The sequence below is a fragment of the Ovis canadensis genome, chromosome 22 (assembly GCF_042477335.2).
Source record: "Ovis canadensis isolate MfBH-ARS-UI-01 breed Bighorn chromosome 22, ARS-UI_OviCan_v2, whole genome shotgun sequence".
NCBI classification, from domain to species: Eukaryota; Metazoa; Chordata; class Mammalia; order Artiodactyla; family Bovidae; genus Ovis; species Ovis canadensis.
Window position 1 is genome coordinate 33,134,906 of NC_091266.1, and position 22,059 is coordinate 33,156,964.

At 43.1% G+C, this 22,059-nt stretch overlaps 1 protein-coding gene across 2 annotated transcripts in view; it reads left to right on the forward strand.

Annotated features, from left to right (window-relative positions):
• The first annotated feature begins 18,061 nt into the window (after positions 1–18,061).
• DNTT (DNA nucleotidylexotransferase) overlaps positions 18,062–22,059 on the forward strand; it is a 32,248-nt gene continuing 28,250 nt past the window's right edge. Inside the window, exon 1 of one of the 2 annotated variants that reach the window (XM_069568180.1) lies at positions 18,062–18,377. In XM_069568180.1, coding sequence (XP_069424281.1) covers positions 18,079–18,377 — 299 coding nt within the window. In that variant the 5' untranslated portion in view covers positions 18,062–18,078. The remainder of the gene's footprint in view (positions 18,378–22,059) is intronic. The other variant, XM_069568181.1, reaches the window with a different exon arrangement.

Below are 22,059 nucleotides of genomic sequence, written 5' to 3' on the forward strand. Positions count from 1 at the left end.
CACTTCAAAGATGAGAAAATTGGCCCTGCAAAAAGGGAAGGGATTTTGATTCAACTACTATACTGTCTGATTCTTAACATTTTATGCTGTTCTGCCCTCTTGTAAATTAAATGATGAAGCAGAACATTTTCACATTTTCTAGAAAATAATTCTAAGATGGCAGGTAAACCGATTCACTGTCCCTGTGATTCTCCCTGTTTTCCATCCCTGCACCAAATCTCTCTCCCATGCAGATTCACTTCCCTCTTCCTCAACACCAAATGGGTGATTCTAACTTCCTAGACTTCCCTACTCTTCCTCTCACTACCTCCCCCAACACAGATGCTGTCAGAAAACACACAAATAAACAAAACTAGCAAACCCAGAATGTCCACCAGCAAGGACAAAGAAGTTAAACATCTCCAAAGAAGTCGGAAGGATTTCAAGAAAGTGGATGGATACATTTAAAAATCTAGAATTTTGTTGCCCAAGTCAAGTGGTAATGCTGTGCCAACTTATAAAAGTTCAAAGAACAACTAAGATACCTACCGCCCTTCATAATTTGTAAAGCTCTTTCACATATATGAATGCACTTGAACTTCACAATATAGTACAGCATAGAAGATATTATTAGGTCTGTTTTACAGAGGAGGAAACTGAGGCATGGAACAGTGAGGTGACTTGCCCACAATCACTCAACAGGAGAAATGAAGTCAGGTTCCTGAGCCCATGTTCTTTCCATTCTCCCACACAGCTATTTGTTGAACTAAAATTTCAGATCAATGCACATTTATTTCTTCTTTTTTCCAAGTGAAGAGAGACACAATTCAAAAAAAGATAAGAGTGTAGTCTGAGGTTCTGCTGCTTGGATCTCCTCCTGCTGCCAAATTTAGGAGCCACTGACCTTCTTTCAAAACCTAAGTAGGTTTTGAATCTGTGGAGAAAATATGGCTTTATTTAATAAAAGGATCTAGGACAACTCGAAGCTTCTTGGAGGAGAAGAAACTTGGATCCAACACCTCACTTTGTACACAGAAATAAGTCCCAAGTAGATTAAAGATTTAAACATAAAAATAAAACCAGAAGAAAACGAAAAGAGAACATGAGATTTCTGCCCCCCCCCCCTTTTAGAATCTCAGCATGGTAAAGGGGCTTTCTAAATAAGAACCATAAATCACAGCAGGATCCTCTATGACCCACCGCCCAGAATATTGGAAATAAAAGCAAAAATAAACACATGGGACCTAATTAAAATTAAAAGCTTCTGCACAACAAAGGAAACTATAAGCAAGGTGAAAAGACAGCCTTCAGAATGGGAGAAAATAATAGCAAATGAAGCAACTGACAAATAATTAATCTCAAAAATATACAAGCAACTCCTGCAGATCACTTCCAGAAAAATAAATGACCCAATCAAAAAAACGGGCCAAAGAACTAAACAGACATTTCTCCAAAGAAGACATACAGACGGCTAAGAAACACATGAAAAGATGCTCAACATCACTCATTATCAGAGAAATGCAAATCAAAACCACAATGAGGTACCATCTCACGCCGGTCAGAATGGCTGCTATCCAAAAGTCTACAAGCGATAAATGCTGGAGATGGTGTGGAGAAAAGGGAACTCTCTTACACTGTTGGTGGGAATGCAAACTAGTACAGCCACTATGGAGAACAGTGTGGAGATTCCTTTAAAAACTGGAAATAGAACTGCCATACGACCCAGCAATCCCACTGCTGGGCATATGCACCAAGGAAACCAGAATTGAAAAAGACACATGTACCCCAATGTTCAGGACTGTTTATAATAGCCAGGACATGGAAGCAACCTAGATGTCCATCAGCAGACAAATGGATAAGAAAGCTGTGGTACATATACACAATGGAGAATTACTCAGCCATTAAAAAGAATACATTTGAATCAGTTCTAATGAGGTGGATGAAACTGGAGCCTATTATACAGAGTGAAGTAAGCCAGAAAGAAAAACACCAATACAGTATACTAACGCATATATAGGGAATTTAGAAAGATGGTAACGATAACCCTGTATGCGAGACAGCAAAAGAGACACAGATGTATAGAATAGTCTTTTGGACTCTGTGGGAGAGGGTGAGGGTGGGATGATTTGGGAGAATGCCATTGAAACATGTATAATATCAAATGTGAAACGAATCACCAGTCCAGGTTTGATGTATGATACAGGATGTGTGGGGCTGGTGCACTGGGATGACTCAGAGGGATGGTATGGGAAGGGAGGTGGGAGAGGGGTTCAGGATGGGAAACACGTGTACACCCGTGACGGATTCATGTTGATGTATGGCCAAACCAATACAATATTGTAAAGTGATTAGCCTCTAATTAAAATAAATAAATTTATATTAAAATAAAATAAACAAAACATAGAAGTCATAAAAGATAAGATTGAGATACTATGTTAAAAAATCTGTATGTTTTAAAAACATCAGCATTAACCAAATCAAAAAGGTCTTATTTTGTAATAAGTAAACAAATCTCACAAATCAGTAAGAAAAACCCAACACATGCAATAGAAATATAGACAAATATATAGATGGATGGTTTATAAAAACAGATGAAAGAGGCATAAACTCACTTATATTAAAGAAAATGCAAACACCACTGAGATACCTTTCCACAAGTCAGAGTGTCAAAGATCCCAAATAATAGTATTTGATAATGCACTGTGTTGAGTGTGAGAGAATTACGTATAATCTGAGCATAACATAGTACATCCTCCTCATGGAGAGCAATTTGTAGATGGGCAATATCTACAACAATTTAGATTCACACATGGAGGATTTCAGCCATTTACCTGTCATCAGGTGTAAGTGATGGAACCTAGACTAGGCTTCAAACCCCACACTATTGCACAGCCTCAGAACTGGAGGACCATGAGGCCAGAGTAGCCCTTACCTACATATTAAACAGACATTCAATATGTACCCATTAGTGCAAGTTAACACCTTTAATTTTCAGGGTAAACTAGATATTTATTATGCATGTTTTACGTGTGAGGATACTGGCTCAGAGAGGTTAAGTTTCTTACCCAAGGACAAAAGTTGCTGAATGACAAAGCCAGATTCAAACCCAGGACCAGCCTCTTTCCTTATGGCCTCTGCCCAGTTTATGCTGACAGCTGGAACCTCAAAGGCTTCCCTGGTGGCTCGGACAATATAAAGTCTACCTGTGGTGTGGGAGACCTGGTTTCGATCCCTGGGTCGGGAAGAAAAGTTCTCTAAGAGGAGGAACCTGTGTTATACCATGCTGATCTTCAATTTCTGTTTGTGAAATAAATGAATGGTGTAACCCTACATTGTCCTTTGTAAATAAAGAAGACGCTATCCTTTTTCTGCACAAAGAGAAAGAAATTACAAAGCAGAAAATGAAGGAGTGAATTTCAGGGAGACAAACACTGAGCCCACAACAATGGGTAAAAAAATGAAAGCAAAATCGTAAACCACTGTTTGCATGTTATATGCATACATTGTTACATAAATATTTGTTCTCTACTCAGGACTTTGGTTCACAACACTGGCTACACAATAGAACTACCTGAGCTTCTAAAATATCAAGAATCAGACTCCACCTCAGTTCAGTTCAGTTCATTTCAGTCGCTCAGTCGTGTCTGACTCTTTGCAACCGCATGGACTGCAGCACGCCAGGCCTCCCTGTCCATCAACAACTCCCAGAGTTTACTCAAACTCATGTCTGTTGAGTTGGTGATACCATCCAACCATCTCATCCTTTGTCGTCCCCTTCTCCTCCTGCCTTCAATCTTTCGCAGCATCAGGGTCTTTTCCAATGAGTCAGTTCTTCACATTAGGTGGCCAAAGTATTGGAGTTTCATCTTCAACGTCAGTCCTTCCAATGAACATTCAGGACTGAATTCCTTTAAGACAGACTGGTAGGATCTCCTTGCAGTCCAAGGAACTCTCAAGAGTCAATTCTTTGGCTCTCAGCTTTCTTTATAGTCCAGCTTTCACATCCATACATAACCACTGGGCAAACCATAGCCTTGATTAGATGGACCTTTGTTGGCGAAGTAATGTCTCTGCTTTTTAATATGTTGTCTAGGTTGGTCATAACTTTTCTCCCAAGGAGTAAGAGTGTTTTAATTTCATGGCTGCAGTCACCATCTGCAGTGATTTTGGAGCCCAAAAAACAAAGTCTGACACTGTTTCCACTGTTTCCCTGTCTATTTGCCATGAAGTGATGGAACCGGATGGCATGATCTTAGTTTTCTGAATGTTGAGCTTTAAGCCAAATTTTTCACTCTCTTCTTTCACTTTTATCAAGAGGCTCTTTAGTTCTTTGCTTTCTGCCATAAGGGTGGTGTCATCTGCATATCTGAGGTGATTGATATTTCTCCTGGAAACCTTGATTCCAGCTTGTGCCTCTTCCAGCCCAGTGTTTCTCATGATGTACTCTGCATATAAGTTAAATAAGCAGGGTGACAATATACAGCCTTGACATACTCCTTTTCCTATTTGGAACCAGTCTGTTGTTCCATGTCCAGGTCTAACTACTGCTTCCTGACCTGCATACAGATTTCTCAAGAGGCAGGTCAGGTGGTCTGGTATTCCCATCTCTTTCAGAATTTTCCACGGTTTGTGGTGATCCACACAGTCAAACCTCAGACCAATGGAATCCTAATCTCAGAAGGTAAGGGTGAGGCTGGGCATCTGTGTGCTTTTTCACAAGCTCCACAGTTACCTTCCTGGGCTTCCGAGATTGAGAATCTGCTAAAAGAATATTTTTAAAATTTGAAATTAAAGTAATTTATTGACAATTGAATGCTCCAGACTTTCTCCAACAGGAACTTTGCTTTACAACCTAGAGACATTTTAAGAGAGAAAATAGTGACACCAAATGGTGACAACAAGAACTTCTGTGAGTGGGGCCGCAGCATCCCTGGGAATGAAGCCACCCTGGATCTGGCCTGCTCACTGAACGATGGAAGCGGTTCCCTGGCAGACTGGACTGTCAATGGCACCACTGATGAGTTTCATTTTGCAGCCACTTCCCATAAGCATATGTCAAGATTTGCCTCCAAGAGGCTGATATTTCTTCTCTGCAGCCAGAATCCTGCACCATGCCAGGTGCTGCCTACTGCTGGCCTGAACGTCTCGGTTCTCTGTCTACAGAGACAGATATGTACGTATACATAGATATAGACATAGGCGTATGCACATGGGTTTATAAGCTCATGTGTCAGGGGATAAGATCACTTACATTATACGAGCAGAGCAAATGTGAGTGTTGTTACTTTGCAGAAGAGCTGATTTTCTTTCTTCTTGTTGGAATATGGTGAAAGAACTAAAGTTTAGTCCCCTCTGGTCATTTTGGTCCAATCCAAGAATTTAAACTGTCCCATGAAACTCCAGGAAACGTGACACCCCCAAAATAGCATCTGGGTACACGGGAGGAGCATGTGACCATGTGTCCTTACGACATCTTCTTATGGAGTGGTGATGAAGGGAGCTGGCACTCAGAGTGGGCAATGCCTTTTCCCGATGCTCTGCTTGATGCCATCTGACAGGTGCTGGCTGGTGCAGGTTTGAGTTGTCCAGAATACCGAGGAAAATGTTCCACCTATGAAAGGGAGTGATTTGATTTTGCATATCCAAATATCAAAAGGCATTAGGGAAGGCGTCTATGTCTCTGTCTATATTTTTAGCTATATATAAAGGAGAATAAAACAGAGTTAGCAATGGCAGCCATACACATGAAATTCTAAGCTGTTTCTCAAACTTTGCAGCACAGGAAGATAATTATGGAGCTTGTAAAACACAAATGACCAAAGTCCTACCCTCATCTTCTGAGATTCAGATTCCATTAGTTTGGGATCTGAGAGCCTGAAGCTCAGGTAGTGAAGCCGACTCATTGGAAAAGACCCTGATGCTGGGAAAGATTGAGAACAGGAGGAGAAGGGGAAAGCAGAGGATGAGATGGTTGGATGGCATCACTGACTCAATGAACACGAGTTTGAGTAAACTCCAGGAGATAGTGAAGGATAGGGAAGCCTGGTATGCTGCAGTGGATGGGGTCACAAGGAATATGACAAGACTAACGGATTGAACAGCAACAACGTAAACCAGGGTCAGAACCAAAATTCTAAGCAGGGAAAAAAATACGTGTGTAATAAGGTGTGCATGTAACAGGCAAACAGCGTTTTATGCTTTTGCTTTTCGCCCATTCTGATCCACTGAATGTTTGTATCTCCCCAAAATTCACAGATTAAAGCCCTAATTCTCAGTGTGATGGTATTTGGAGGCGAGGCCTTTGGGAGCCTATTAGGTCATGAAGGTATAGCCCTCATAAATGGAATTAATTCCCTTACAAGAAGAGATACAGGCAGTTCCCTGGTTGCCTCGTGGTTAGGATTCAGGGCTTTCACTGCAGGGGTCCAGGTTCAGTCTCAGGTGCGGAAACTGAAATCCCACAAGCTGTACGGTATAGCCAAAACATAAAAAATTTAAAAAAGAAGAGACACAAAAGACATGATCACTTTCTGCCATGTGAGGATACACCAAGGAGGTGGCAGTCTGCAAACCAGGAAGAAGGCTTTCATCAGGAACCACATCGGTCAACACCTTAATCTTGGACTTCTCAGCCTCCAGAATTATGAGAAATATATTTCTGTTGTTTAAGCCTCTCCATCTATAATTTTTTTTACAGCAGCCTGAGCTGACTAAAACACCCGCAAGCCCCAGGAGACTCTAACATCTAGAATTTACTGAGTTTTCGTCTCTGGGCTGCCAGCCTCAGCTTTGATTTTCCTGGGACTTCCCCGTCTTCTCTCCCCCGTCCTCCCCTAAAGCTCTCTGAAGCAAACCTCTTCCTTCCACCAAAGCTCTTTCTTCTGTGCTCTCTCCTGCCTTTTCTAATAAAACTCACACTTACTAGTAGAACATGGGTTTATTTTCTCTGAGACTAAGTAATCTGCAACCTCAGAAAACTTCTGAAAGGAGTTAGCCTCTTTGCACCAGAATAGCATATAGTTTCTACAAGTTAAAACACTTTGATTAAATTTAATTGCACAATTTAGCACAGAACTACAAGCTAAGCTATTGTATCCACCATTTTAAAACATTGCATATGAATTTGGGGAGATTATGTTTAGAAAGTAAGGGCTTCCCAGGTGGCGCTAATGGTAAATAATCTTCCTGACAATCCAGGAGATGGGTCTGATCTCTGGGTCAGGAAGATTCCCTGGATTAGGAAATGGCAACGCGCTCCAGCATGTGTGTGCTGCATGCTGAGTTGCTTCTATTGCGTCCGACTCTGTGACCCCATGGACTGTAGCCTGCCAGGTTCCTAGGCCCATGAGGATTCTCCAGGCAAGAATACTGGAGTGGGTTGTCATGCCCTCCTCTAGGGGATCTTCCCGACCCAGGGATCAAACCCACATCTCTTATTGTAACCCACATCTCTTATGTTTCCTGCATTGAGGGAACAGAGTGTATTCTTTATCACTGAGCCAGTGAGGAAGCCACCACTCCAGTGTACTTGCCAGGAAAATTCCCTGGACAGAAGGAGCCTGGATGGCTACAGTCGAGGGAGTTGCAAAGAGTCAGACATAACTGAGTGCCTGAGCAGAAAGTAAACAATTGCTCACAAACCTTTATGAAAAAAAGGTTATATGTTTTAAGTGAGACCCTGCTTCTCACCTTCTCAGTGATTCTCTTTGAGAAGCATGCATTCAAAAGAAACTTCTCAAAGTAATCAAGAGCTGAGTTTCAGGCCATATTCACCAATGAGAGATTTCTTTTTTTCTACTGGGTCTGAGCGGTTGAACCCCTTTTTCCTCCCAGGTGGTGATAAAAAGACTTTCACTTCCTGGCAGGGAATGAGAGAGGGTTTTGGCTGCATCCCCAGCAAAACCAGCTTTAGAGAAATGGTTTGGCAAAAACATCTGTGGGCCTGAGCTCTCTGCCGCTATGCACCAGGGGTGTGTCATGCACACGGTTCTCATTGGTCTCCTGGACGAAAGCAGAAATGGCTTCTTGAGCCTGTAATTAGGGACCATCATGTGTGTACAAGGGCTCTGGAGGGTACACAAAGAGATCAGAGACAGTCTCCTTGCCTTCAAGGAGGTTATGACCTGGGTAGGAAGACAGGCCGAGCTTCTTTGCTTAAAGAAAGGTAGTTAGGAGCAGAAGGCAATCAAAATAGGCTAAGTAACAAAGGGGTGTTCTTTGGGCAAGTTCTCAGGAAGCTGGCTCTGCAGTGGGATTTGTGTGCAGGCAGTCTATTAAGGATGCTCTTGGGATCAGCACCTTGGGGGGAATGAAGGGAGCGGCAGAGGCAGAGGAAGCAGTTGAGCCGCAACACAGTTACAACACAGGCCTCAGCCAATCCTACAGGATGCTCTGGAGTTGGGGGGCCCTTCAGAGTTGTCACCCCTTGAAACAAGATGGCCTCGCCTTCATAACCCTCCCCCACCAGGAATTGGATGCAGCTGTCCCCAGAGAGGGTCCTGACCTCAAGCCAGGTGGCTCCCTTTGGCAGTAAGCCATGAGCTGGCAGCACTCCTAGCAGCAGAGGAAACGGGTGCGTGGGTCCTGAGGTGGAGGCTGCAGGCGGTTCACCACAGCACCCACTGCAGCGGTGGGGTCATGACCTCCATGATACATGTCTGTAGCAGGAGCAGGGAAAGTCCCATCCAAAGGGACTAGGAGCAACCAGGAATTCAAAGCATATTATCATCAGCCTTGGTTTGCTGTTCATTTCACTCTGATCTAAGCCCATCTCAGATCCTTAGATTTACAAATATTAATATTCTTGCAATGTAACATTTGCCCCAAACAATCTGCTGCTGCTGCTGCTAAGTCACTTCAGTCGTGTCCGACTCTGTGTGACCCCATAGACAGCAGCCCACCAGGCTCCCCCGTCCCTGGGAGTCTCCAGGCAAGAACACTGGAGTGGGTTGCCATTTCCTTCTCCAATGCATGATAGTGAAAAGTGAAAGTGAAGTTGCTCAGTCATGTCAGACCCTCAGCGACCCCATGGACTGTAGCCCACCAGGCTCCTCCATCCACGGGATTTTCCAGGCAAGAGTAGTGACAGATAACTGAAAATTCAACCAACTCTTTTCAAACCATAAAGGTCAAACACATTCCAAATTTGGTTGAATTCTATATTTTGCAATTTTGGTTATGATCCTAATGTTTTCCAAACCATTGTCTAAATGATTGTGAGGTTGTCTTTTTAAAGTTGTTTCTTTCAAATTTGCCCCCGTGGTCTGTTACATTCATCCCCTGTCTCCATTCCTACTGCTTCTTTCAAGTCTTTGCTCAAATGTCACCTCCTCAGTGAGGCCCTCTGATCATCTTAGTTAAAATGCCATCCCCACCCCACCCTAACTTCTTTATTCTTTCCCTAGTACTTACCACCGGAGAAGGCGATGGCACCCCACTCCAGTACTCTTGCCTGGAGAATCCTATGGACAGAGGAGCATTGTAGGCTGCGGTCTATGGGGTCGCGAAGAGTCGGACATGACTAAGCGACTTCCCTTTCACTTTTCACTTTCATGCATTGGAGAAGGAAATGGCAACCTGCTCCAGTGTTCTTGCCTGGAGAATCCCAGGGGTGGGGGAGCCTGGTGGGCTGCTGTCTATGGGGTCACACAGAGTCAGACACGACTGAAGTGACTTAGCAGTACTTACCACCATCTGGCCTACTCTAGTTCTTTTATTGGGGGCTTCCCTGGTGGCTCAGAGGTTAAAGCATATTAACTGTATTTATTGATTTTTTTCTCCATGAGGGCAAGGATATTCTGTTTTATTCACTCTGTATTCTTTTTTTTTTTCTCTTCTAGCATCTGTAACATCTTTATTTATTTTTTAATGGAGTATAATTGCTTTACAATGTTGTGTTATTTCTTACTGCTCATTCTGTATTCTTATTGAATAAGATAGTGCCTATAACATAGCAACCACACAACAAATGCTTGTGAATGAATGAATGAACAAATGAATGGCTAACTCCAGCTAAGGCTCCCACCAATTCTCTCTTCTCTGGCTTCACGTCTCTGAGGTGCCCCCTTTCTAGACTATGACACACATCACTATCAGGCTGAATTGCTCCTGACACTTCTCTGCTCAGAAGGTCTCCGTGGCTTCCCAATGCCAGCTCAGGCTTTCAGCGCTCTCTGAGACCTCGAGCATGCCTCCCGGCCCTGGACAGGCTGCCTTCTCTGTGAGAATCATCCTTGCCTCTCCCCACCCCTCTCTGCTCTGAATTCCTCCAGCGGGAGGCTATAAGAGAAGCAAGTTAAACATCCTCCTGGGTGCTCTGAAGAGTGATCATGAGGCTAAATGATAACATACTTCCTAGAGCCTAACATCTTCACAGATGACCGCAACTGCTATGCCATCATCGCCATATGATTCTATCATCAACCTCTCAATTAAATTATACATGTCCTGAAGCTGAAAGTCAAGTCAGCTTCTCCAGTTTACTAGAAACAAAGCTGATCTAGTGATTTCAGGTCGCAGTGGTGTATTAGAGCCGGCTAGTGCCAGTTAACAAGATTGAAATGTTAAACGTTCTGGAACTTTGGGAGCTGATTGTTAAACATTCACATGTTCCCGGGCACCTATCTGACTCCTGTGCTTATTTCTGGTTTGCAATCCAGGGGGAACAGAGGTGTTACTGGTAACCTCAGAAACACCAACAAGTGAGAAGGAGTCGAAAGGATCTGGGGAGAGAGGTGAAGGAGACGTTTGGGAAGTAAGGAGAGTAGCTGTGTTTTAGGCATTTTGAGTAAGACCTATAAGAGGAGCCTAAATGGTCTGGACATTCAAGGGAGAGGAATGAGCGGGAGGAAATGCCCCCCATTCTGGCAGCACTGGAGGACTTGCCTCAGGCATCCAGCAGCCCTTGCTGACCCAGTTCTGCCCAACCCACAGCCGGCAGCACAGCCCCCAGGACCTGCCTCTGTTACTTCAAACTGTTCAAATCTCTCCAGCTGTCCCAGGTCAACCTTTGAGTACGTCATGCCTAGACTATTCCAACTGTCTCCTAACGTCTTCCCTTCTCTCTCTCTCTCTCCAGTTCTTCCCATTCATGCCTGACTGGTTGATTTTCCTGAGGCTCCCTTTCATCACCTTCTGCCTTTGCTCAAACACCTTTGAGCAATTCTTTGCAAATAAAATCCCAACTCTCCTCTTCAAACTCTTCTTTGAGGCAAATACCTGTACCGTCTTACCTCCAGGCTTGACACCCATGCTTTCTTCCACTATTTTGTGGTCAGCTGCAGTTTAATAAATATATAGATTTTTAAAAATTGAAATACGGTTGACTTAAAATATTGTGTTAATTTCTGCTGTACAGCAAGGTGATTCAGAAATACATAGATCTATAGATTCTTTTTAAATATTCTTTCCCATTATGGTTTATCACCGGATATTGAATATGGTTCCCTGTGCTTTACAGAAGGATCTTGTTTATCTGTTCTATATATAAAAGCTTACATCTGCTAATCCCAACTGCCTACTCCACCCCTCCCCTGTCCCCTTGGCAACCATCAGGCTGTTCTCTGTGTCTGTAAATCTGTTTTTGTTTCGTAGATAGGTTCATTTGTATCATAGAGTTTAGTAAGTATTTTTGAATGAAGACCAGAAGTCACAAATAAGCTGCTGTTTCCATTGATTTCCTTATTCTTGCCATCATTTCTCACCCTGTGGACAAAGGGGAAATCTCAAGTTCTAACTAAAATACAGAATTTTCTTGTGTTTATTGGCATGAAGGATACATCGCTACAGATTGCTTCTCAGCAGCGAGAAGCAAATTTTCCAAGATTTTTACCATTCAAGAAACTCTACGAGTTTTCCCAAGGAGGCAGTTCAAAGCTCCAGAAAACACTCACTGCCAAGAACCAAACACAGCTGTTCAGGCAGCAGAGGAAACTGGTGCTTGGTAAGAAACCAAACCAAAACAAAACCCTGCCCACACATTTGGGGATGGCAGAGTTCCCAGATCAACAGCTTGAAGTGAGTAGATGATACCAGATTTTTTATATAAAAGAATAAAACTGCCGGAAGCAGAAGTTTTCTCTCTCAAACTGACTTCTTCTAATGCACAGAAACGTTAGAACAACACGACTTTTCGGGATAAAAATAATGTTTTTTTGTTTGTTGCTAGAAGAAGCCCACTTTCTCCAGCCAACCAGGGAGAAACTGCAACCCTCTCCCTTCTTTTCTGTGCCAGAAACTCACAGTCAATAAAGGTGTCTAAGATCAGTCATGCAGATACCGAGGACTACCCTAGTTGGAAAAACAAATCAAGGTTAAATGAAGAAAAGCAACAACTGCATAGGGGTCAAAGAGTGGTAGCCAATGGCTGGGAATACTCTCTGCTTCCTCACATCTGCCATCGTCCCCCCAAGCCAGGGCCACAGGTCGTGTCCCCGGCACATAAGATTGGCAGGACGAAGGTTAAGGTAGAATAGGGACCAAGCACCCACAGGAAGCCAGTGGCTATGTTCGCATTATCTTCTTCATCACTTTCAATGCCATGAAGTCAGCACCATAATCGCCATTTTACAGATTGGAAGCTGAGGCACCCATAGGTTAAGTGACTTGCCCAAGACCACGTGCCTGGTGAGTGTGGTGAGTGGCAGGTGGTTACCAGACCTAACTCCAAGCCCTGAGACAGTGTGCATGTAGCTGTCAGCACCTGTGGTGTTCAACAAGGTGTTCTAGAAAACAAACCAAACACACACACACACACAACAAACCAAACAAGCAAGTCAGGAATACCCTGGACGAACCACAATTAAACAGGTTTCTTAACTGCAGGGCTTCTCAAAGTCTTTAGTGAGCTAACACATGTAAAGTTGGTCTGGTTCCCCTTAATACATCACAGAACTTTTTGTTTTGCATGGAACACTTCATGAAACTAGTGTAACCCAGCACCCACACTGGGAATCATGGCAGGACACACTTCCAGTGTCGTTGAGATCCTGGTTCTTTAGCGGGCCTCACACCACTTTTGTAGAATCTAGGGAAATCAAAAGTCCAGTGAGAAGTTCTCTGGCAGAAATACTTCTCAGTTACGTGGGAATACCACAAGAGGACAGAGGAGGACAGGGAGGGCAAGAAAGCTGAGCTATTACAGTGAACAACAAGCACTTTTTATCACTTGCTGCCTACCAGGACTCTTCCTTATAACCGCCTATAAGATAGAGATCATTATAACCTCCATTGTACAGATGAAGGAATTTCACAGAGAGGTGTTACAACCTACCCAAGGCCGCACAGCTCATAAATGTCTGCGTGCTGAATTCAGGCAGTCTGGCCCCTTTACAATTGTGTTGTACTTGCTCACATTTAGGCGGGAATTTGTAGCATGAGAAGGGCAGCGATGGCAGAAGGCTGTTGCTGGTTTTCAGTCACTGAGTTGCGTCTGACTCTTTGCCTCCCCATGGACTGCAGCACGCCAGGCTTCCCTGTCCTTCACTATCTCCCAGAGCTTGCTCAATCTCCTGTCCATCGAGTCAGTGATGCCATCCAACTATCGCAACCTTTGTAACTCTCTTCTCCTGCCTTCAATCTCTATATGTATATATATGTAAGATTATATCATAGTTATCCAAACAGCATAAAAAGTTAAAAACCAATTTAGATTTGATTTATAGTTTATTCTACATTTACTGGTGCCTACTGTACAAGGAGCTGTGTTAGATGCTTGGGGATTCGGATGTTGTTAACAATACAACTTACATGATTCCTGTCCTAGCAGGACTTATAGTCCAGTGGAAGGAACACAGAAGGGTTAGTGTATTTTAGCATAGAATAACGTGCTCTTCTGGGCAAGGAGGCACAGAAGACTGTGAGAGCAGGGAGACACCTGACCTAAACTTAGGATGGCCCTTGGCCATTTCACCTCTATGTGATGTTTGAAAGAAGAAGCAATTGGTATGAAGTTATTTCAGAGGGAGCACATATTCTTGTGTCTTATTCCAAGCCAAACCCATGGTTTGAAAGTCTAGCCAGGTTGGGAATGGCCTGACCACTACACAGTGTGGCCCCTCTCTTGAAGCTTCTCCTCCAGGAATTATGGGCTCCTGTCTTCCCTAGTCTCTGCCCCAGGCTTGGTGCAGATGCAGTCATATCTCCTTGACTGACAGTCTCCACACTCAGCAGCCAGCGCTTAGCTTGATCCTGGGCATGGCAGGAACAGGAACACTCCCCATAAATCCCATGTACTTCCCTGCATTTCCAAGCCCTGCTGCAGTTAGTGGAACAATGTGACTGATTCTAGCCAAGGGGTTGTAACCAGCAGTAATATGTATGTCATTTATGAGACAAATTTACCCTTAGAAAAATGCGTATGCCTCCATCAGTGTAGGTCAGTCCCCACTTCCTACACCCTCGCTTTCATTGGACAATGTATTTACCAGTCAGGGTTCAGTTAGGAAAAAGGAAAGAATGCTAGGTATTTCGACAGAGAGAATTTAATACAGGGGATTGGTTTAACAGACATCAGAGGGCTCCAAAGTAAAATGAGAACACTGAGATAACTCAGAGAGAGTAACAATAGGAAGTGTGTCCCACCCCTAGGGCTGTAAGAACACCCGGACAGAGTGGATCTTGTTGAAGTCTGCAAGTTTGGAGCAGGAAATTCCCATGGTGCTGGAACATGGATCTATGAGAAGGAGCTGCTTGTTGCTGGTGATGCTGTGGGAATTCATCGGAAAATCCTTGCAGAGCTGGAACTCAGACCTCTGAGAGAAGTGGATGTTCCTGGCTAGTGTTGGTGCCCCTGAAGGGTATGTTGATGCTTTGTCTGGTTACGCAAACAAAAAGAAAAGAGAGAGGTTAAAAAAAAAAATGCTGGAGATGCCAGAACGAAGACCCGTCACTGAGAAGACTCTGAAAGTATCAACAAGCAAATCCAAAGGGTCCAGGGCTTCTCACTCCAGCCTTGCAGTCTTTGTCTCTCTAGTGCCCCCTACTGGCAGGTCCCAACATGAGCCAACTGATAAAGATTAAGAGTTTGTACAGTCCCATCCCCAACCTCACAGAGCAGATCATAGAAAGATAAGATTCCTTGGCTGAGAGACTAACTAGATAAGCATCATCATATTTTTAATTTTTGCTGCGTGCTAAGTTACAGAGATCAGCCCTGGGATTTCTTTGGAAGGAATGATGTTAAAGCTGAAACTCCAGTACTTTGGCCACCTCATGCGAAGAGTTGACTCATTGGAAAAGACTCTGATGCTGGGAGGGATTGGGGGCAGGAGGAGAAGGGGACGACAGAGGATGAGATGGCTGGATGGCATCACTGACTCGATGGACATGAGTCTGAGTGAACTCCGGGAGTTGGTGATGGACAGGGAGGCCTGGCGTGCTGTGATTCATGGGGTTGCAAAGAGTCGGACACGACTGAGCGACTGAACTGAACTGAACTGAAGTCACTTCAGTAGTGTCTGACTCTTTGCAATCCTATAGACCATAGGCCACCTGGCTCCTCTGTCCATGGGATTCTCCAGGCAAGAATACTGGAGTGGATTGCCATGACCTCCTCCAGGGGATCTTCCCAACCCAGGGATCGAATCTGCGTGTCTTATGTCTTCAGCATACTAGTGATTTAAAGCAAATTAAATAAGACATTGGTTAAAATAATATTTTGATGATTTAATAGCTTTATAAAACATATAGTTCTGATTTCAGATCAAACTGGCACTTCCCTAAAAACAAAACATCAAATCACTATCAACTGACCTTTATTTAAAGTGCTTCCTCTGTGCCAAGCACTTCACTCAGATGTTCTGTGGTTATCTCAGTTACTCTTTATTTTATAGATGGGAAAATCTGAGGCTTAGAGAAGTGAAACACCATCCTCAAAGTGACAGCTTCAAAGCAGTGGAGATGATGAGATTTGTATTGGCAGCCAGAGGTCAGAGCCTGAACTCTCAGCCATGTCTCTATACTTCTCCATCCCCTTTACCACTTAGATGACATACTGGTTCCTCCTTTCGCCATCTCCTGGGAGTGAACATATCAGTCCCAGACTCTTGCCAGAGTCTTTTGCTTATGTCAAGCCTTGGGGCAAGTTGGTATTCTCACGTGAAGCATTCAGCACTTCAGTAACCAAACACCCACCAGCGAAGACCACAGTGGACTCTCATCCTCAAGTGAGCAGTCACAGCACACAGCAGGAACAGCAGAACTGCAGTGAAGGTCTTACCAGATGTACGATCCCTTCTGTAACATTTCAACAAGCAGTTGTCTAGACTCTACCGAAACAAATTTCATGACTAGTAATATTTCACTGTGCAATGTGGCCTCTCTATTTTTACCAGCCCTAGTAAATAAAAAGTTCTTACTTTCAGAGAGTTAAAAGCTATTACTCCGCAAATTCAACCTGAAGACTTTTGATCTTTCTCTCTTAAGCAACACAGACAGTTTTGCAAATGTTTGAAGGAAGCTGTCACATCCCTTTTCCCTGGTATTATGGTGAGGAGCTCATGTACTTGAAGGTAGCAACAGTCTCAAATATGGCAGAGTGAATCTTGTTCAGTCGCTCAGTCGTGTACGACTCTTTGGGACCTCATGGACTGCAGCACGCCAGGCTTCTCTGTCCTTTACTATTTCCCGGAGCTTGCTCAGACTCATGTTCATTGAGTCAGTGATATCATCCAACCATCTGGTCCTCTGTCGTCTCCTTCTCCTCCTGCATTCAATCTTTCCCAGCATCAGGGTCTTTTCCAGTGAGTCTGCTCTTTGCATCTCTGGCCAAAGTATTGGAGCTTCAGCTTCAGCATCAGTCTTTCAATGAATAGTTAGGATTGGTTTCCTTTAAGATAGACTGGTATGATCTCTTTGCTGTCCAAGGGACTCTTTTCCAGCACCACAATTTGAAAACATCAATTGTTCAGCACTCAGCCTTCTTTATGGTCCAGCTCTCACATCCATACATGACTACGGGAAAAACCATAGCTTTGACTATACGGACCTTTTTCGGCAAAGTAATGTCTCTGTTTTTTAATACACCATCTAGGTTTGTCATAGCTTTTCTTCCAAGGAGCAAGTGTGAGCAGAGTTTAGATTTGCCAGTGGGGGAGACATGTGTAGAGGATGGCTTCTTGGTAGTTAAAGCACAGGTTTTATAATGAGATTAAATTCAATAATTTCCTGTTGACTAGTTCTGTGACCCTTAGCAAGTTGTTAAACCCAGTAGGGATGCTAGACAGTGTTGTTGTGGGATTCAGTCAGCTAAGCTTGTAGGTGCTTGCTATGGTGACAGAGTAGATGCTCGGGAAATGAGATCCATGAAGCGTATTGATGAAAGACACTAATTTTATTTTGCACCTAAAGTTTTGAAAATGTCTATTTATGGCAGCAATTCTCACCTAAAGATCATCCCATTTCATCCCATTGATTTTAGGCTTATATAACAGATTACTCAATCTCCTAAAGAGACAACCTCAGTCTACTGAAAAAGCTGAGATATGTATCATTTGGAACCTGAAGACTTAAGTCAAGATCTGGTTCTGCTTCTTGTTCTGTGATATTTAGTACCCTGAGCCTTTGTTTTATCACATATGAATGCACCAGCATAGCTAAAATGCCCACCATGAAATACAATGGAACAATCAGAGGCAACAGATTGGAACACAGAGCAGAGTGAATGGATCTGAAAGCAGAGTTCCGAGTTAAAAAAAAAAAAAAGTAATCAGCAGGATGGGAAATATAACACTGCCATTTATGTAAAATCAAAACAACCACACACAACGAATAACACCCATACAAGCTATAGAAACCCAGTTAGCAGAGAATGCTAACTATTCAGGAGATTTAAAAAAGCATCAAAAATAAAGACAAGAGGGGTCTAAAGAAATTTGTAACCAGTAAATTGATTAATTAATTAATAAAATGGGAGGAATGATGCTTCCCTACCTTCCTCACAAAGTTATTCTGAGGATCTGATGAGATTATGCATAGGAAAGGCAAAGTTAATTTACTATTCCCATTATGATGCCCAGACTGGACAGATGAACAGAGATAGCAGTTCCCCCTGGATCTTGGGCAGGAAGCTATGAGCAGGGCAGGGCTGGGTGGGATGGTGAGATGACATCAGGGCTCCTCGTGAAGGAGGGGCAGGCTCTCCCTCTCTTCTGGAGATACCACTTGATGGCTCAGCCAGAGGCAGCATCAGCTTCTCCCATGGATCCGCTGTGCACAGCCTCCTCAGGCCCTCGGAAGAAGAGACCCAGGCAGGTGGGTGCCTCGATGGCCTCCCCTCCTCATGACATCAAGTTTCAAAATTTGGTCCTCTTCATTTTGGAGAAGAAAATGGGAACCACCCGCAGAAACTTCCTCATGGAGCTGGCTCGAAGGAAAGGATTCAGGGTTGAAAATGAGCTCAGGTAAGACATCACGAATTTCAGCTTGTGAATAAGCAGGGTTTTTGTGAACGTCTTTGGAACCCAAGGAATCTGTGTTTTCCTCTGCAAACAGAAGAGGTGATGTTCCCAGAGAACAGGGAGAACAGGTATGAGATCAAAGAACAAATCTGAGGCAATTACTTAAGGGAAATAAGATCAGTGGGGATTTGATACAATTATATTGAAACCAGTTGGCACCAAAAGATAAAGTAATTTTTTTTTGCCTTTCATTATTTTGAGATGAAGTATCAAGGAATGATAAACAGAAACCTAGTTGGAAACTTGAATGCTGAAACCACCGAGGTTTACTCTTGACTGAGCTGAACAAAAGCATCACTGAGTCCAAACAAAAACTGTCAGCTGCTTGGAGGCAGAAAGAATAGTTTGGTTGGTTGGCCAGTAAGCTGCACATCTGGCTGGGCTGAGGTGGGAAGTGTCTGTGATGGGCTAGGACTGTAGTTGGCTCACCACAGGCACCCAAGTATGGCTTTGATCATGCTTTTCTGAACTGCAGTCTGAGTGGAATTCATAGAGAGAGGGATGCTGGTTAAAGATTCAGGGGTGGCTCTGTCCAAGGGTAAAAGACACCTTGCTGAGAGTGATGAGCTCAGAGCCCAAATAAGAAGGCAACTGAAGCAACCAGGCAGGGTGCCTCGAATGTTCACCCAGTCACATCCCAGGCTGGCCTTGCTCTTTTTCTAACAGTTATGTAAGCTCTTCACGGGTCTCAAATAGATGGAAGAGAAAACCAAACAAAATCCAGACACGAATGGTATTAGAACCTTGGCATAAATAATTCCAAACAGAATTCCCAGAGGGCTTGTAGTGAATAAACAATGATAATTGATGCAATTGGCTGGCCTTGATTGTCCAAGGAATAGGTTGATCATTTTCTTTTCAGGAAAATGTATAAGAATTCCATGTGAAAATAAATTTCTGTCTTGAAAAAAATAAGTAAAACTGACAAGCATATCCTGATGAAGTATCAGTTACACATTGCTAGAGAAATTTGTAAATACGTCAAAAGTTTGACAAAAATTTGAAATATGTCAAAAGTCAATCATCAAATATGAGTCAAATCACATAGAAACATTTAATATTTTTACCAAAATGCCCCATTCAGAAATTCCTGGGTCTCCCATGGACTTCCTCACCCAGTTTCTCTACACTTCCAGCAAGAGCTGACTGGTTTAGTTACAGGCACAGCTGCGAGTAATGCACACGGTGGCTGAGCAGGTAGCTGGAGAGACGACTGGAGGCAAGTTTCTTCTTTTGACAAGAAAACCCAAGAGGCAGCTCTGCTGCCAGGGACTGAACCCAGCTGCTCGGGCAACAGAGGAAACTGGTGCACAGCGAGCCAACTGCTGCTGTGATGTGACTGCGGCAAAGTTCCCAGGCTGGCTGCTCAGAAGACACATTAAATACAAATGTGTTTTATGACACAAATGTAAACCACAGGAAGCAGAAGTTCTAGCTCTCAAACGGAATTTCCATAGTCAGCTGTATAGACTTTAATTGGAAAGGACAATGAAGATTATTACAGGGGAAAATCTCCAGATAAAAAAGTCTCTAGACCTCGGAGTCGGACTCTGACCCTTCCAGCCCTGTGATGTGGGGAAGACCCCCTCTCTCCTCTCTGACCTTAGGTTCTCGATCAATGGTCTGGTCTGCCTGATGTGACACCAGATGCCATGATGGATACCAGTGTACTTGGATAAATTACAGCAGCTATGTAACTGTAGGGGGGCTATTTTCTCGATACCTAGCTGAATCCATTGACCTTTCTAGTAACATCCTAAGGAGAGGGCTTTCTCTCCACAATATGAACTAGGTCAAGTGACATAAACCAATAGAACAAAGACAGGAAGGAAACCCATCAAACTGGTTATTTGTGGGCGTGAGGGTAGTAGTGAGAGATTATGGCTGCTTTTATGCTCCGTGTTTTCCAAATTTTTTTACAATGAACATATTTTTTAAATGAAAATAAAGGAAATTGTTATTTTAAAAGAAAGGATACTTCTTAAGAGGAACAGCTAGACCTCACCTTTTGATATAAAGGATTCAGAGAAAGAGGAGCTAAAAAAAGTTCTGAAAGTAGACAGTAATCTCCATAATTTCTAGCGCATTCTTTGGCTGCCAGGAGGGTTAAATCTGAGGGAAAATCTGATCCCCACTTTACCTGAACCGGAATACACAGCTTAGAATTGGTATGCCTGAAAGTATTGAGCTATCTGGAACTATTTAATTTTCCAGCATATGTATACTGTATATTTATAGTTGGATTAGACTTCATTAATATTTATGTTATATTGCAAAAGATGCTATTCCAAGTACCATAGGAAGCTGGTTCTTTTAAAGGGAGGTGTCAAGTTCTTTGAGGCATTTTTGCACATTCATTAAAAAGGTTACTGAACTGTATTCCATGGCCAACACCCTAAATTTTAGAGCAACTTCATAATCTTCCAGTTCTCTGGGACAAGCTAGAGAAGGGTCGGAATCTAGTGTCTGTCACGTTCTTCTTTTATCCTTGATTCCAGTACTTTGAGCTGTTTTAAAACTTTATCAGCATCAACTCTCCTCTTTTTACATACTCGCTAAGCTTAACATCTCTGTCTTGACCTAAATCTTTGATGCTGAAAAAGAAAGAGCCAGATAGGAAGGCTGGCTTTCCATGGTTACATCACCCAGCAGATGATCACTTTTTCTGAGTTCCACTGTTCAAGCAGTAGAAACCCACCAGAGGATACATTTCCCCTGCTTGCACCTCCATAGTTTGTCTACAAGGCTATCTTTGAAAGGCATTGTTTGAATGAAAGCAAAATATACCACCATGCTATCACAAGTTAAGGGTTCTGTTAGTACCCAAGTAGAAAGCTTGAGCCTTGTGAGCAAAGAGTTTAAAATCAGACAAGAGAGCCAGGAACTGTACCTTTGTTGTCACTTAGCATGAAAAGACAGCATAATGTATTTTCCTGGCACGTACTCAGTTTCATCTTTTTAAAAAATTAGAATTTTCCTACCCAACGCTTTACTTCGAGCCTCCTTGTGTCTTTCATGCTGAACCCGCTTCCCGTTTGCAATAGTCATTACTGAATAAACTATTCTTACTGCTTTAATGAGTGTCCAGCTTTTTTTTTTTATCTCTGACAATGCCCTATCACTTCAGATCTTTGGTGTTTGAAATAAAAATATTAAAAGTCATTGTTTTGGAAAATAAACTGAACACCAGATGAAAGAGCTATTATCTGCTCCAGAAAACATGATATTGAGCTAGTCCTTCTCTAGGCTTCTTTTAAGTTCAGTGTCCAAACACATCTTCACTGGGTTCTCGTTATGTTTTTTTTCCTCACTTTTTCTCCTCCAACTTTGAATGTCTTCTCCCTACACTTCTCTGCATGTAAGATCTAAGACCCCTGGAAGCCTTTCTAGGGGAGGGAACTTCCTTCCTGGACACAGGGTGAGCCATGGCTTAGGGTTGGCCCCTGACTCTTCCTTCCACTTGGCTTTTCTCCTTATTCCTCCCCAACTCCACAAGGGAAAGGGTGTCATCTCGGCCATTGTGTATACCTCATCTTCATACTTTTGACAGTTTTCTTACACAGAGTAGGCTTCAGGAAATATTAGCTCAAAGAATACTTTATCTGGAGAATATAAAACCAACCAA